Raw genomic sequence first — 16,925 nt, 5'->3', positions numbered from 1 at the left:
ATGGAAAAGATTTTTATTTGCATATCAAAAACAATATAATTATTTAATACATTTGATGATACAATAATAAATTAATATATTAAAAAAATAAATATTTTACATATTTCTTAGCAAAATATTTTAAATAATGTGTCAAGCTCTAGTAGTAAACATACATTTTTTTCAACATAACCTTTCTTTAAAAATAAAACTTGACAAATGTTTTAAAAGTTTTAAAAACTATAATAAACTAAATGTATGCCCAACAGCCTGTCCAAGTCAGTGTCCTCAGCAGTAAATACATGGAGAATGTTATTGTAGGGAAAATAATTAAACCATTGTGATAAATGGACTTAAAAAAGACATTTTTAAATAAAAAGTTAAGTTTTATTGAGGATTTATTGATGGATTGTTGGTGATTGTATGGATGTTGGCCAGATTGGGTAGCTATGAACAAAGAAATAAAAAGAATAATTGATAACTAAATATAACAATTTTTTCTGTTTTTATTGCCACATACAGTTGAAGTCAGAATTGTTTGCCCACCAAATTATTACCCCCCGTTTAATCTTTCCCCAACTTCATGTTGTAGCATGTTGTAGCACATTTCTGAACATAATAGTTTTAATAACTCGTTTCTAATAACTGATTTATTTTATCTTTGTCTTGATGACAGTAAATAATATTTTACTAGACATTTTTAAGACACTTCTACACAGCTTAAAGTGACTTTTAAAGGCTTAACTAGGTAGGTTAGGGTAATTAGGCAAATCATTGTATATCGATAGTTTGTTCTGTAGACTATCAAAAAAAAATGCTTAAAGGGGCTAATAAATGACCTTAAAATGTTTTTTTTTTAAACTGCTTTTATTCTAGCAGAAGTAAAAGAAATAAGTCAACAAATAAGACTTTCTCCAATAGGAAAAATATTATCAGACATACTGTGAAAATTTCCTTGCTCTGTTAAACATCGTTTGGGAAATATTTAAAAAAGAAAAATCGAAAAATAAAAGGGGGGCTAATCATTCTGACTTCAACTGTATATAATTTTATACATTTCATGGTCAAATCAATGTAGAAAAGAACAAATTATATAAGACAACTTCACACATGAATAAGAGACGATACAAAAACGCAAACATTTACATTAAAGGTTCAAGACACCTCGAGTACTTTTTTTTTTTTTTTAACAGATTTGGGTGTGTTGAGAATCAATTAAGAAAACATTAGTAAGTTGGCTTTAATTGTAGGGAACAATTTTGAGCTTTTGTCCGCTAATTTCATCTTCCGGGTTTAAAATAATTGTTGCGGCGGGATCAAAACAGGTAGCGTGAATCTGCTAGAGGAGTGATGACGCGTTGGTTTCTCATTATTATTCATAGCGAAGTTTTCTTATCCTATGAGAAGAGCTGGCTTCTTAATTATTCATGAGAACACAGGCTTTCTGAAAGCAAGGCAGACCAGCCAAGTTGTGGGAGCCAATGACTGGCATCCGCGCATAGCTCGCAGTAATTACCCGTTCGTGAAGCGTCCGCATGTGTTTGATTCTATGATTAAATGGGTTTGTTGCATGTTTTTTTCCAGCGATGCCATCCAGGCCAATACAGCAAAGCTGTTTGTGTGTATCAAGCATTTTTGCTGGGAGAGCTGTACGAAAAATAGAGAATGGTGGACTTTGTCTTTTATAAATTGAGTTTGTTACCATTTAGACACATCGCCTATGTTTAAACTCCCTCCAGATTACCGGCAGGGCTAATGTTTGAAATAGATAGGGCAAGAGACCTTCTGCACTGCTCTACTGTGTCTGCATTCAAACCCAGGGATTCAGGAGGAAAGAAGTCCTCCTCATTCATAGCGTTTATACAAAACATGATTATCTTTATGATGATATAACTTGTGGTTATATGTATATGAAATAACAAATAACAAATGTAGCAGGTTATTAAATTACTGTTAATTTCTTTGCATTTTAACTTTGTAAACTATAAAATCATGCATCTCCTCACGGTTTATGTCTCATTTTGTGAACTAACTGACAACAGTTGTTCTCTCCCCTCCTTCTCCCCTGCTCTGCTCATCATGAAGCATTTTTTGAAAAAATTCTGAGGTAGACTTGAACCAAAAGAGGGAGGTTTCGTGGCCCATTAAAAACATTTACATCTTAAGATTTTACATGTCAGTATATAATAAACTACATTCTTCCTGCAGATACATTTTTAAAAACATGCAAAGTACTTTCAGTATAAAAGTAATTATTTTAGGGGTTTTTCATCTTTATTAAGATAGAACAGTGGAGATTACAGACAAAACCTTGATCGGCAAAAGGACCTTGAGCCGGGCATCAAACTCTGGTCGCTGTGAGCAGCCCAGTGGAAAAAAAATTACATTTTAACAAAATATGCTTTATGGTGAAGAAGCCTTGACAGTGGTTATTGGTGGAGCATCGTTCAATAGATTAAAGGAAGGCCACCTAATTCAGCAACTAGCTGTATAACAGTTTAGTCATGCCTGGTCTGAAAAATAAAATGTATAAAGTTTCTTTCATTCACGCCTGGGTTTATCTCTTGAAATATCATTTGTGCAGTTTCTCCTATATTCCTCTTGCCATTTTTCATGTATGTGAAAAGAACCACTTAATGATTAAATATAATAATCACAATCTGAAGTGTACAACACTGTCAACTGCTACATTCGTGTGTCCATGTTAGCAAATTGTGTCTGTTACTGTAAGTGTGTCAAAGGCTTATGCCATTTAGCTATTAGTTCACTTCATCTGTCTTAGATGATGTGCTAATCCATTACAAATAATGATGACATAATGCTGTTTGCAACGGATGCAGTGTGGCACAACAAAAACGCAACAACAAGCTTTTAGTATACGTGTGTCGTTTCGTGAGTAAGCTGCATGCACCACAAAACTATGCAGGGTAAAGACATGCATGCTTAATCAACCATTTGGTGGATTGTTTTTATTCTAGGGATTGCATTCTGAAGCTTGTATTTATTATGTTTTGATGAATTGTTTTATATTTTTTAAGGTGAATATTTTACCATCAGTTCTAACTGGCTAATTCTGGTACATTGTACATTTCTGTTTTATAAATGTGCACTGTCCCTGCCAAATACACTTGAAATAAATAATTTACATTTACATTTAGTCATTTAGCAGACGCTTTTATTCAAAGCGACTTACAAATGAGGACAAGGAAGCAATTTACACAACTAGAAGAGCAACAATGAGTAAGTGCTGTAGGCAAGTTTCAGGTGTGTAAAGTCTAAGAAGGAAAGCATTAGTAATGTAAGTTTTATTTATTTATTTATTTTTTTTTTTGAGTAGTTAGTGGTATCGCCAGAGAGGCAATTGCAGATTAGGAAGGAAAGTGGAGACTAAATAGTTGAGTTTTTAGTGGTTTCTTAAAGACAGCAAGTGACTCTGCCGTTCTGATGCAGTTAGGGAGTTCATTCCACCAACTGGGCAGATTGAATATTTACTTGTTTCATTATTTATAAGTAAACAGATAAGATGTTTATTTAAAGAATTATCAACAATGAATTACTGATTCCTTAAGTGTTGGCATCTTTACTGTGATGTTGCAAATGCAAATCTTAAAACTGTAGCAGTTTATTATGCTGTGTTCACACCAGACGCGGAACGCGCGGAAAAAAAAAAATCGCGCTAATCGCGCATAAATTACCACGTGACCATTTGCGTTTACTCGCTTCACTCGCGCGTCAAATTCACTTCAAAACAGACGCGGATTTGCGTGATGGGCAGGGCTTCTGTCTGCCCAGTGACTCTAGCCTCATAGCTAAATGGCTAACATGGATTTTATCTAAAACATAACAGTGCTTATGTGCTTTATGAAGACTGAAAAATAGCGTCGATACGTTAAGGGTCCTGTCTGAGTCCACTACATCCTTTCAGAGGTGCATCCAGCTCTGTGAGCTCATAAACTCCTCCAGAAACTGAACCTGGATGACGGACACTTTCAGCGGTGCTTCTGACTGAGCCAAGCCCAGTTTGATGACTTAATTTCGATGTCGCCTGGAGGATTTCCCCCGGGACACCATCAACAGGTTCTACGTCACAATCACGGCCAACAAGAGCAAGCTTCTGATTGGTTAACGCGGCCCGAATGTCTGCTGAAGTTCAGATTTTCGAACTCGAGTGATTCGCGCGTTAAGCGCATCAAGCGCAAAACGCTCAATTCGCGCGTATCGCGCCATTCACGTTTATCGTGCCGCAGGATGTCTTCTTGCACGTTTGCATTGACTTAACATGTAAATCACTCGCGCTTGATGCGCGTTCCGCGTCTGGTGTGAATGCAGCATTACACTTCAATTTTTTGCTAGAAGCTGAATAGGTTGAAATGCCACTGAACATTTATCACTGTGTAATGTTACACGGCTACTACAGATTATGTATTACCTGAGGCACATTGGGATAAGAGTCCCAGACTCCTGGTTGAACTTCAGGTGTACACTTTCTAGCTGTCGTGTTCTGACCAGCTCATGAGGGACAATAGCAGCTGAGCTCTCGCTCTCCAGACTGTCCTTACGACTCCTGGGATAAAGAAGAGGGAGAAGAATATCAACTAAAACAAACAGTTCAATTTATCCAATTGGGCTCTGATCTGTATATTTGGACACTTTAGTCACAAATGAACTAAAATAAAAGGTCACTGCATTAGTTAAAAATATCAAATAAGCTGTTTCGGGGTTTTTATTATTTCAAACAATTTCTTGGTCTTAAGGTCATTTTTCAGAGAATCCACATTCATTAACTATGAACCCGATCTGAGAACAATGATATTGATTGATTGGTAGCTTATATGTCCAACAATGTTTCGAGTCCACTGTAAATGAGTAAATCTTTTGTGTTTTAATGTTCTAACTAAACGTAACTTTCAGACACTGTTCTGAACACCCATTTTCAGTGTTGAATAAAGAACTGTCTCCAAAGCCCATTTGCTGAAGAAATAGTTTCAGTTTCACTCGTAGTTGGCTCTTACCTTGATATCTGCTGGGTCTGGAAATGTCCAACTGATTGTCTATGGAGAAATTAGGTGCAGATTTGTACCACAGCAAACTGAATAAAAGCATTTACCACTACTGGCAACTAGCAAATCAATTTTATTCTTTTAACAGCCTTTTAGAACAGAAAAAAAGACAAATTTCCCTCTATTAAAAGGCTGAAAGAGGTCTGTTACGCATATGCATATTTGATTATGGTAATATAGTCGCTACAGTAAGAAAAAGGAAAAAGTTAACTGATTGCATAAACCACATAGGAACTGATTCAAAGTTGATGAATGGTAGTCTTGAAAAAAGGTAAATGTCCATACCCAGGGTCACCAACCCTGTTCCTGGAGAGCTACCTTCCTGCAGAAATCAGTCCCAAAACTGATCAAACAAACCTAAAGCAGTACTTGATAATTACAAACAGGTGTGTTTGGTCAGGGTTGCAACTGAAATGTGCAGGAAGGTAGCTCTCCAGGAACAGGGTTGGTGACCCCTGGTCCATACAATAACAGTTAAATGCCCATAATGATATCGATGAACATAAAAATGTTCCTTATTGAATATGAAACTTTGGCCATAGTGACGGCCTCTTTTTTTATCTCTATAAAAAAGCACATAAGTCTTGCTTTTAAAAAAGCAAACATGTTTTCTCTTTTTAAATTATCAAAACGTTTGTCTAATTAATTGATATAATAGTGCATTAACAATCTTCAGACCTACACATAATTTAGTTATAATTTCTACATGTTCAACTTTTATTTTGATTGGTGATTCTGAAGTTCCTGTGTGTTCATGATATGACCATCGTTCTTTTCAAGTAAACTACAAATGCTGGTGAAGTGACCATCAGAGCAGCTCTAGAGGTGATCATGTTCATGTGTTCACATCCTCGTATGCTGAGAGATAAGTTCAATACAGTTTACTTAAACGATTACTTCACCCAAATATTAAAATTCACCTATTAGTTTAGTGGTTCGACTGTAATCATACAAAGCTCCATGAACACTTTTGTGCAGAAAAAAAAGTATATACACGACTCTTTTCTCCTATATCTTTTCTACTGCGCCATGTCAGGGTGTACAACAGACAATACAACATTCTGCCATCAGATCCAGTAGTGTTAGCCATTAGTATCCAGCCATTGAGAGCATCTGATATACAGAGGGGTGTCAATCACTATCCTTTTAATACCTTTTTACGCACCATTAAATATACATCTTGTTGCTGCAACAAGATTAATTGTACCTAGTATGCAATGTATCTTCATATATCCCCTAGGCATGGCATGATAAGCGTTTTCAAGGTATACCGTGATTTGGAAAAGTCAAGGTTTTAAAAACGCCCAAAAATTTCTTATGTTTTTTTTGTTTGTTTTTTGTTTTGTTTTTTAGGTCAACGGTATCTCCGGCAGAAAAGTAATCAAAGATGCTGTTTAAAATGTTTTTGAAACTAATGACAATAGCAGAAGTCAATGATTCATTTGAATAATTTAGCCTGATATGTTTACTGATCCAAAATATTTACAATTTTTCTCAAAATAAAATATATTGGGCTGTGTTCATAATTGCCAACTACTCAGTAGGTACTGCATTTGAATTTGAATTTACTACTCGACCAACAGAAAAGTATGTTCTATAGAGAAAAATGGAGCTTCACTCCTATTTATGAATTTTCTCTGGGCACATCATGGGTCCATCAGATGCATACTTTAAAATTTTGCCATAAGAAGGTCATTCGGGTTCTTCTCGTATCATATACAGTTTTTAGTGTACTATATAGCATAGAAGTATGTGATTTCGGGTGCAGCCATTGTGTTCAAAGTTCTTGTTTTTTTACCCAGAAATTTTAAAAGAATGTATTTTACAGCAGTGATCACAATACCATGAAACCATGATATTTTTATTTAAGGTTATCATACCGTTAGAATCTTACACCGGCGCATGCCTAATATCCACATGTATAAAAAAAACCTAGACCTACATATTAGACAACTCATTACAGGCTGATAAATAGGTCTTAGCTTATCAGATAAGCAAACCAATACAAACGTTCTACTGCTAACACACAACACGACCAAAAGCTATTTATATCTACTTATTCTTACAAGTTTACTTAATGGAATAACAGCCTGACAACTGTGACTAACCATGAAAACTTATATAAAAATGAGAAAAATATTTGACGACACCTTAGTAGCTGCAATCTTCTTTTGGATGAGTGAAGTCTCCTTTGCAGTAGGGTGGGGCAATGTGCTAAAACACCAATCAAAGCTCAACCTTGCCTAACAGTATGCCCTAAAATATTGCCATCACAGCTTATTATTCACACTAGGAGGACAATAGACTTGGCAAATTTTCAAACACTTTTTTTTTTTTTTTTTTTTACCAAAACCTATTTTACATGATCGTAATCTGAGGGGGCAGGCAGCAACATACCCTCACACGCACCCTGATCTGAAACGGGAGGCACAGGCAAACAAAGTTGTTTTTACAGTTCTTTGGATCACAAAATTGATCATGGAGCTTGGTATGATTACAATTGAACCACTGAAGTCAGTATTTTTAGTTCCTTTTCTTGACTTGGAATGTGGAACTATGGAGCACGAGAGAGTTTTTAATCTAAAATATCTTAATTTGTTTTCTGAAGATGAATGAATGTCTCAGGGGTTTGGGAATTTTTTTAATTAATTATTTAATGAATATAACTTTCATTATTTGGGTCAATTGATCCTTTATAATTATTATAAATCAGAATTTGTTTACTGTAGATGTAGTCCTACTGTATTGATCCAATATTTGCCAAATACTGCACGACTCCAAAAATGCAAGGAGCACAAATTGCTTGAATTCTGGATTATGTTTTCTCTTATCGTGATAATTTGAATTGGCCAACACAAGCAACTTCAACCAACAGTCAGGCTGAGCCAGATGCGTGTCTGAATCTTTGGCTGGTGCAAAATTAGCAGGGGGCCGTGACCAAACAATGGGGCGCAGACAACAGGAGAGTGAGATTAACCCAGACAAACCACATACTGAGATGATCTGGATTGCACAGCAACTAATGAGATGAGGACAGAGTGCTTAAAACAGTCACCCCAGCAAACTTCTACCATAGCAGACCAGTTAACAAAGCCACATGCGCCAAACTGTTTATTTGTCAATGCACAATTTACTGTAACATCTAAGCAATGGGTTTAATGAGAGTAAGAAATACAGTTGACAATGCAAAAGTTTCTGTTCTGGCAGACTTAAAGCTAAATTTGTGTGCTGGTAGTAAAAGTGCTGTAAGACAGCAGAGCAGCTGGCAAGAGTCAGCACTCGTGAGGACAAAGATTGAAAGCACAGGCTGTGTCTGAAAAATACCTGCAAGTAATTATCCACATATTAGACCGGCTTCTAGGTCGCTGTCAAACCAATGGTGATTTTGATATATGTTGTGGTTAAGTTGAACAAACTAAAGCACATGAAATTCATTCCTTTCAAAAAATTGCAGACCTCTTTAAAAGCCATTTTTAATAGGGGAGGGTAGTGCGACTAAAAAGTTAGGGCTTGTTTTCATTGAACAATATAAGTTAAGTACAGTACGATTCGGTAAGGGTCACCCCGATCAGGCTGTTCATTCCATGTCTAATAGCATCATATATGCCAAAAAGTTGCAATCGATGTCAATTCTGGTTTAAAGAGAAAAAAATAATAATATGGAAAGTTATATTATGTATTTTGCACACTTAAGTTCATTATTTCCAATGCAGACGCATAGCAAGTGTACTCAAATGCAGAGGAGACGCAGTGGTTTCCACATGTCTGCATAAATAAAAATGGACGACATGCAGCAGATCCTGTTCTTGCTTCTTGGCATGTGCTTGTTTGTCACAAGAAGGGATGAGCTTTATTTCAGCATGGTTCATCTCTGCAGAATCATTGTATTATTACAATGTTTAGCAGCGAGTCCAGCTCCACCTTTTTGGAAGTTTACTGTTGTGCTAGGTATCCTAAAAGGATCCCAAAAAAGCAATATAGTAAGGTACAGTTCGCGATTTAGTTATTTCCGACACCTGAAACTTAGTGTACTAAAGCATATCACTCAGTATTTAGGCAATAACAACAGTGCTGTGTCATTTTATACATCATGAACAGTTAATTTAAGTCAGGGGTGTCCAAAGTTGGTCCTGGAGGGCCAGTGTCCTGCTGACTTTAGCTCTAACCTGCTTCTAACACATCTGCCTGGAGATCTTTTAGTCCAGTGGTTCCCAACCTTTTTTTGCCTGAGACCCTCTTTTTCCTTGGAAAATATTGTGAGGCCCACCTCACAATAGTAAGGTAATGATGACAAAAAAATTTGTTTTCAAACAAACTGTATGTTTATTACTATATCAAGATTTATTTATGCACAAATAATAGCCTAATGTTTCCCAGAGATGGGTTGCAGCTGGAAGGGTATCTGCTGCGTAAAACGTGCTGGATAAGTTGGCGGTTTATTCTGCTGGGGCAACCCTGGCTTAATAAAAGGGACTAAGCCCAAAAAAAATGAATGAATGAAAGAATGAATAAGAGCCTAATGTAAAATATAAAAGTAAAACATCAGTAGGCCAGTTGTAACTAAAAACCGTAAGCCTTTGGCCTTTAAATTGACCCTATTTGACATTCAATAACAAAAATATCAGTATTCACATCAGTTTATAAGGGAAAAACATAATATAGGTTATTAAAATTTACTACTTGCATGTTATTAGTTATGCTCTATCAAATAGTGTGAGGATTGCTGCGAGGCAAATCAGTGAGGCTCTCTTTTTTTGTGAAGGTAGGATTACAAACTTGTCCATTTTGGTCAGCTAGGGCAGTGATTCTCAACCATTTTATCACCACGCACCGGTCAACGCTTGACAATTTTACTGCGGTGGGTTGGGGGGTGTTTCGTAGGTTGTTATGTGACCGTTAACCGTTTTCTCAGAGGATGACAAACTGACAAAACATTTCTGTCACTCTCTGATACAATATTTATTTATGGAGAAAAGTACAAAGCACTGCAGTCTTTGTGTGTTCTGTGTTTGTCTAAGAAAATTAGTCTTACGGAAATGTGAATAATCCATACAAGCTGAAGCTGATTGGACAATTCTTGTCACATGACTCACGGTGCGCTCGCAGCCCAGGGTTCATTGGTGCGAGCGATTGTGGACTCAAGCCATGCACCTCCAATGGAAACGGCAAACTTGTGCCGAATCTAGAAATACGCGATACGCGAAGGCTGCCGTCATTTGCGATCTTCATGAGATGATCTTCTTGCACAGCCATGGTTGAATTCACCTGATTTGTTGACTAGTGGTTTGCGGATCTATTCCTTGGCAGTTCGTGGCTCGTTCACTGGGCCTTTTTCCCTTTGCAAAGAAACTTTCTGAAGACATCTGTTTCTTACTCATTTTGCTGCTTGTGGGTTAAATTTTTCGTGCTTAGGTGACAAATTGATCCATGGACCGGTGGTTGAGGACCACTGAGCTAGGGGAAAAAATTAACTAAGGCAACATGATAATTCTCCCAATTGTCTACTGCTAAGATTTTTTAAAGGGCCATGAAACCCCCTCATTTCAGCAGGGTGTTTTCACACCTCTACTTTGGAAAGAGTCAGAAAAATGGGCGTGTCCAGCTCTGTTTAGGGGGAAGTGTCGGAGGAAGAAAAGAGGCTTGGTGTGGGAGTGTCTATTTGGGCGCGCTGAATTTCAGAGTCAAAACACATACCCAACAGGGGAGAAAGGGACTGTTTACATGGACATCTGTAGTCAAATTATTTGCCAAATTATTAAATGGTGGACTTTAACTGCAGTTTGGCTCTTTCATTCAGGAAATTCATTCATGTCCCTCGCCACAAACGAGATATTTGATTCGAGGAACTGCTCTAAGCGTGTATTTTTCATGCAATGTTTGATACCGCACGGCGAATAAGAGAAAAAAAACTCAGCATTTCCCGGAAACTTAGATGCACTCGGCAGGTAGTGTCAGAAAGCCGCGTGTGTTATTCCGGTCACAAAATCCTACATGAGGTTATAGTTTGGTTGTAAAGCTAACTTGTTTACACTCGGTGCAGTAGTTTGTTCGATACGAATAAAATACAAACTGAATAAACAAAGAGCACTGGTCGCTCACTTACCAAATCTGTAGAGACAGGACAATCACCAGCAACTAGAGCCGCGTCTTTATTAAGAGAAGACTACAAGCGAATCCGGATCTCAGCGTTTGCAGATGAGAACAGCTCTTAGGTAAACAATAATCCTCCTTAGACACGTAAGTTATTGTTGTCGAGCGTCGCGTACACTGTAAATCCACACGTGACGCCAGCTGCGCTCTCACAGAGAGAAAATAAAAACAAAACTTCACTGCAGCAAACTATAAAAGCAACACTTCACGCTTGTTTTGCCAATTCAATGTGGCGTCTCTGCCGTCTGAACACTATGACAGTAATGAATATTAATGAAGTTGCACAATAGAGCACGCTGATTGGTTTGAACCAAGCTTTACTCATGCATTAATGCATCACACTGTAAGACGTAATAAGACACACTCTGGTACAGACGTCCAGTCTGCACGCTGGAATACATGCTATTATGTTATGACCGTGACGCAGCTTCAAAAATTCGTTTCAAACCGGAAGTACGAATTTGCTTGAAATAACGCAAAAACAACCAATTTACACTTTTTAGTGAAATATAGGTGTCCTAATAGTGTTTTTAGCAGTGTGGGACACATATACGACTGTCAACAGCTCAAAAAAATGTGTTTTAGTGTTTTGTGACCCTTTAAAAATATGACGCAACCCCCCACAAAGCTCGCTGAGGCCCCCTTGTGGGAAGTGACCCCCCTGTTGGAAAACGCTGTTTACCTAGTAAGAGCTTGATTAGTTGGTTCAGGTGTGTTTGATTAGAGTTGGAGCTAAACTCTCCAGGACACCGGCCCTCCAGTGTGGACATCCCTGGTTTAAGTCATCCCACTGATATGTTGCCTTTAGTGTTTAAAAAGGAAATATTACAAATGGAACCTAGGGATATGTTCACTTCCAAAAAAATAAGTTTATCCATTTTCTCACCCTCAAGTGAACCTAAATCTTAACAGGTTTCTTTTTTCAGTGAATACAAAACAAAAGACATTCGGAAGAATTTTGGAAATGCTGGTAGCCACTGACATCCATAGTACAAAAAAACAATACAGGGTGAGCCATTTTTATGAATACACCTTAATTTAATGGGAATGGTTGGTGATATTAACGTCCTGTTTCTGGCTCATTAGTATAGCTGCGTCCCAAATCGCATACTTATGCACTATTCTATGCCATTTTGTAGTATAAACAGTGTAAGTAGTGTGTTCACACTGAAAACTCTAAAAATCATAAGTGCACTTTAATTACCCGGATGATGCACTCATTCAGCCGCTAAAATGAAGTGTGTAATGATGGACACTTCACGCACTTAACGACCGCAGGTTTGCATACGTAGCGGAAGGGGCGGAGCTATCGGACGCACATGTTGGATAACTTTATTTATTTTGGATGGTGAAAGCAAATTTCTCCAACGAGAGTGATTATAGCACCTCCCGATGGTGAATGCGGCAATACTCATGGCAGGTATTATTTGATAATTCTGTTGTTTATTTCACTGATTTGGCAACCGTCAAACGTCATTAGGGAAACGGTTTGAATTTCCGCTTAGTAAAAAAAACATTAGTGTGCCATTTGGGACACCACTTCATACATATACTATCCTGTTGAGTGTGTAAGTGCATAAGTACATAGTGCATGAGTGCATAGTGTATAGTGTGCCATTTGGGACGCAGCTTATATGTAAGGGGGCAAACCTTTCAAGATGGGTGGTGACCATGGTGGCCATTTTGATGTTGGCCATCTTGGATCCAACTTTTGTTTTTTCCTTGGCATGTGCCTGTTTTTCACAAGAAGGGGGGTTCTCTCTCTCTCTCTCTCTCTCTCTCTCTCTCTCTCTCTCTCTCTCTATATATATATATATATATATATATATATATATATATATATATATATATATATATATATATATATATCAACACTGCCAATACTGCTTTACTCCAATTTTCTTCAAAATATATTATTTTGAATTCAACGGAATAAAGAAACTCAAACAATGGAGGGTTGGTAAAGGACAATTTTCATTTTTGGGTGAACTATCCTTTTAGCAACAAATCCCACATCAATATTCTTACAAAATATAATGCCTGTACATATTGTATAGCTGCTGCCACTACACGTCAGTCTTTGTCTTTTCAGATTTTACTGTCAGTCATGTGTACATGTACTTTCCATTCAGAAGCTTGTTTAAGTAAGTACATGTTGATCTTATTGGTGCTGTGCTGCCTAGTAAATCAGTTTATAATAAACATGTCTCTATATTGGCTGAAGCTGACCAAGGCATAAGTATAATGCCCATTCACCATAATGCAAGACGCTGCATCTACACAGCCTCTTTTTTTCAGCAGCATACAGTAAGAAATTTTAAATGAGATTTAAAATAGACAATTTTAAATGGATATCCTACAGATTGTTTTCTAGGATTTGTTATACTAGCCATTTACAACATTTCTGTTTAAAGATTAATGAAATTAGTTGTCGCACATTTACAACATTTCTGCTTAAATGTTAATGAAATAGGTTGTCACATGATCGCTTCTGCATGTTTCTTCAAATCAAATGTAAGACTTTAAACACCATTATGAATGAAATTTTAGACCTATACAGGGCTAAACACTTAGGATTTTTTAAATGTTACTTCAGTTTCTAGTTGTTGTACTAATGAAAGATCATGTAAAGGGAGGTCTTGCTTTAGTTTTCTTTACCTAATTTGGGGATTTAAATTGGAGAATTTGCTGTAAAATGTCAAACAGCTGTTGTGAATTGTATATTTTTTCTATGAAAATCTTAATTATTACAAAAAAAAAAAAGTTTTGTGATGGATTATAGGTGATTGGGTGTTGATCTAGCATTACTTGGACACAGGGAAATTAAGACCTATTTAAAATTATTTACGACACAATATTTCAGTTATTTCAGACTTTATACCTAAAAATGGTTTTGAAATTTTATACATTTTAGTATTAGGTTCAGTTAGTTTGATATCCCATCAGTGTGTACAATCAAGTTTATTGTTCATTTTAACAACTGCTGTTGTTGTTTATTTTAATTTAATTTTTTGGCTGTTGTTGGTTTTCTCCTTAAATGAAAAACTGTAAATATAATTGTGTTGTATTATATTGTCATATTTTTGTTACATCTTAATAAAAATATTGTGCAAAAAGTGGACAAGACCATTGTTTCATTCATGCTCCACTATCAGTTATTGCTAGTAGAGGTACACTACTAATAGGGTTTAATGAATTTTTGTTCACAAATCAAAAAAAGCATAGAATAAAAAGAGATTTAGGAATCCTTGTGACATTTTGCACACTATTTTTATAGCACCCACTCTGTCTCTTAGCCACGAACCACAATGATGCCATCCAGTCTCAAACAGGTGGCATAGCAAACCAAAGCAGTTCAGTGTCCTAAGGCGAACTCTTCAGCCTGCTACTTCCAGAATTAAGGCCACAGGACTGAGTAAACCCCACATCTGCTTGTAGTATAATCAGACGCTTTTGTCATCAACTGACTGTCATGGATGTCAGGACTTACTGTGGCCGGTCATGACTGTGCCTCTGACCGCTGATGGGAGGCAGGATAGACTTGCTCTTAATCTCCAGTCCTTTCCTCAAGGCTTCTCTAATCTGTTCGGTGTCTGTAGGAACAACACAGATACTTGAAACAAAGAAACAAAGATGGTTGAAACCTACTAACCAGCACCCTTAATTAAGTCACACTTACATTCAAATAAAATGACAAAATAATAATAGTAAATAATAAAAGTGCTAATATTCATAACAGAATTATAACGATAGAAAATTATTGTAAACATATATTAGCATACGATTTTCAGATACAACTGCAATTCGATTATTCTGCAAAATAGTCTGTAATGCTAATAATACAAATTTTAAACATAAGTAAACCCTGGAGGGAGGCTAAATACTATAGACAAACAACTACTGTTTTAAAAATAACTTTTACACTCGGCCACCTGTTATAATTAGCTCAAATCTGACTAGCAAATGTTCTTCTTTTATTTAAAGTTTTTAGCATTTAATATTTGCCGAAACATTGTTTACTTTAATAAGTTAGAACTGTCTTATTCTGATGTTAATATAAGGGCACCGCTATCTTGTACAGTATTGTCAGCAATAATCCATATTTAAAGGGATAGCTCACCCAAAAATCTTCACCGTTTACTCATTCAAGTGGTTCTAAATTTTAATTAATTTCTTTCTTTTATTGAAAACACAACAAGATATTCTGAACAGTGTTGTAAAAAGCAGCCACTGACATTCATAAAAATGCTATTGAAGGCTTCCCAACATTGTTAAAAAGATCTTCTTACGCATTCAACAACAAAAAGAAACTCAAATAGGTTTAGAACCAGAATCAGAAAGAGCTTTATTGGTATGTTTACACATACGAGGAATTTTGTTTTCATGACAGGTGTTTCCACAAAATGACAGTGACAGGAAACAAACTAAAATAATAACCAATAATAAAGGAATTTTAAAAATAAGTAAATATAAAATACAAAACATACAAATTGACGAAAGTATGTACAGTGATCCCTCGCCATAACGCAGTCCACTTTTCACAGTCTCGATTTTTTTTACAGTGCATTGTGTTGTGTATCCTGATTAGCGCATTAGAGCACTGATTGGCTGTAGTACATTGTCAATTAATCTGCTCCGTTTCATGTCTCCTGTACAGTACAGAATGCGCTCAGCTTGCCAAATTCAGTGCAATCCTGTATGTTTGCAAGTTTACTCCCAAACAAACCCCATAATGCCGACAAAACATTCTGCACCGTCAAAGGCACCTGCGATAGCACCAAAAAGGCAGAGCAAGATGCTAACATCACACAAAAGTTCTGTAAAGAGCTTCTGGACATGCTAAAAGAGGAAAGTTATGCGAGTGTTTAAACAAAGAGAGAGAAGTGTGAAAATGTTAATGCCTGAGGGGTTCAACAGCCTTAAAGGTGCAGTAGGAGATTGTCTTCAGAGACATTTTTGTTGTGCTGGTTGAAAGTCTCTTCACAGTCCAACAGTAATGATTAAAGTAAACGACCTAAATGTGTTTATATGTATTTTTATACCCTAGGTAAGGTATAAGACTAAAAAAATGTTCATCCAATTAAAATTTGTTGCCCAAATCTGTAAAAAAATATAGATTAGTACATCTGCCACTCGTTCACACAAATCCGCCATTGGGGTGTGTACGTGACACCAGTAAAAACAAACGCTGAATCAAAACTTTACAATCCTGAATCAATATTGGAATTACAATTGCACGCTGGAAGAAGGACGACACCATGGCTATAGTATTTCTTTTAGATGGGTAATGTTATGTTTTAAAGGAAGATGACACCCCCCACTTTGTTTTGTTATGTTTTAAAGGGCCATGACACCCCCCTGCTTTTCACAAATTAAAAAAAAATGCATTATAATGGGCGTGGAACTCCGCGATCAGAGGCAGGAGTGGGCGTGGCCAGCAGAGCAGGGGAGAAGGAGGAGAGCGAGCAACTGTTATCAGTCGGCTCACAAAATGAGACACAAACCATGAGGAGACCCATGATTTTATAATTTACAAAGTTAAAATGCAAAGTAATAAACATAAATTTAATGCCCTGCTACAGTTGTTACTCGTAATTTTATATACACAGAACCACAATTTATATCATTTTAAAGATAATCGAGTTCATATAAACACTATAAATGAGGACTTCTCCCTCAATTCCCGGGTCTGAATGCAGAATCAGTGCAGCAGGTCTCTTCCCCTGCCTATTTCAA

The 16,925-nt window shown here is 36.6% G+C and overlaps 1 protein-coding gene across 4 annotated transcripts in view; it reads right to left on the bottom strand.

The window, feature by feature from the left end:
- sufu (suppressor of fused homolog (Drosophila)) overlaps positions 1–16,925 on the bottom strand; it is a 40,349-nt gene that overhangs the window by 4,640 nt on the left and 18,784 nt on the right. For 2 of the 4 annotated variants that reach the window (XM_073919101.1, NM_201309.1), the window contains 3 exon segments: positions 14,680–14,782; positions 4,992–5,030; positions 4,409–4,543 (listed from right to left, as the gene is read on the bottom strand). In XM_073919101.1, the coding sequence (XP_073775202.1) occupies positions 4,409–4,543; positions 4,992–5,030; positions 14,680–14,782 (277 nt within the window). 4 annotated transcript variants of the gene reach the window in all.

The sequence above is a fragment of the Danio rerio genome, chromosome 13, assembly GCF_049306965.1.
Source record: "Danio rerio strain Tuebingen ecotype United States chromosome 13, GRCz12tu, whole genome shotgun sequence".
In the NCBI taxonomy this organism is placed as follows: domain Eukaryota; kingdom Metazoa; phylum Chordata; class Actinopteri; order Cypriniformes; family Danionidae; genus Danio; species Danio rerio.
Note: the sequence above shows the minus strand (reverse complement) of the source record. Positions and strands in the feature narration are given on the sequence as shown.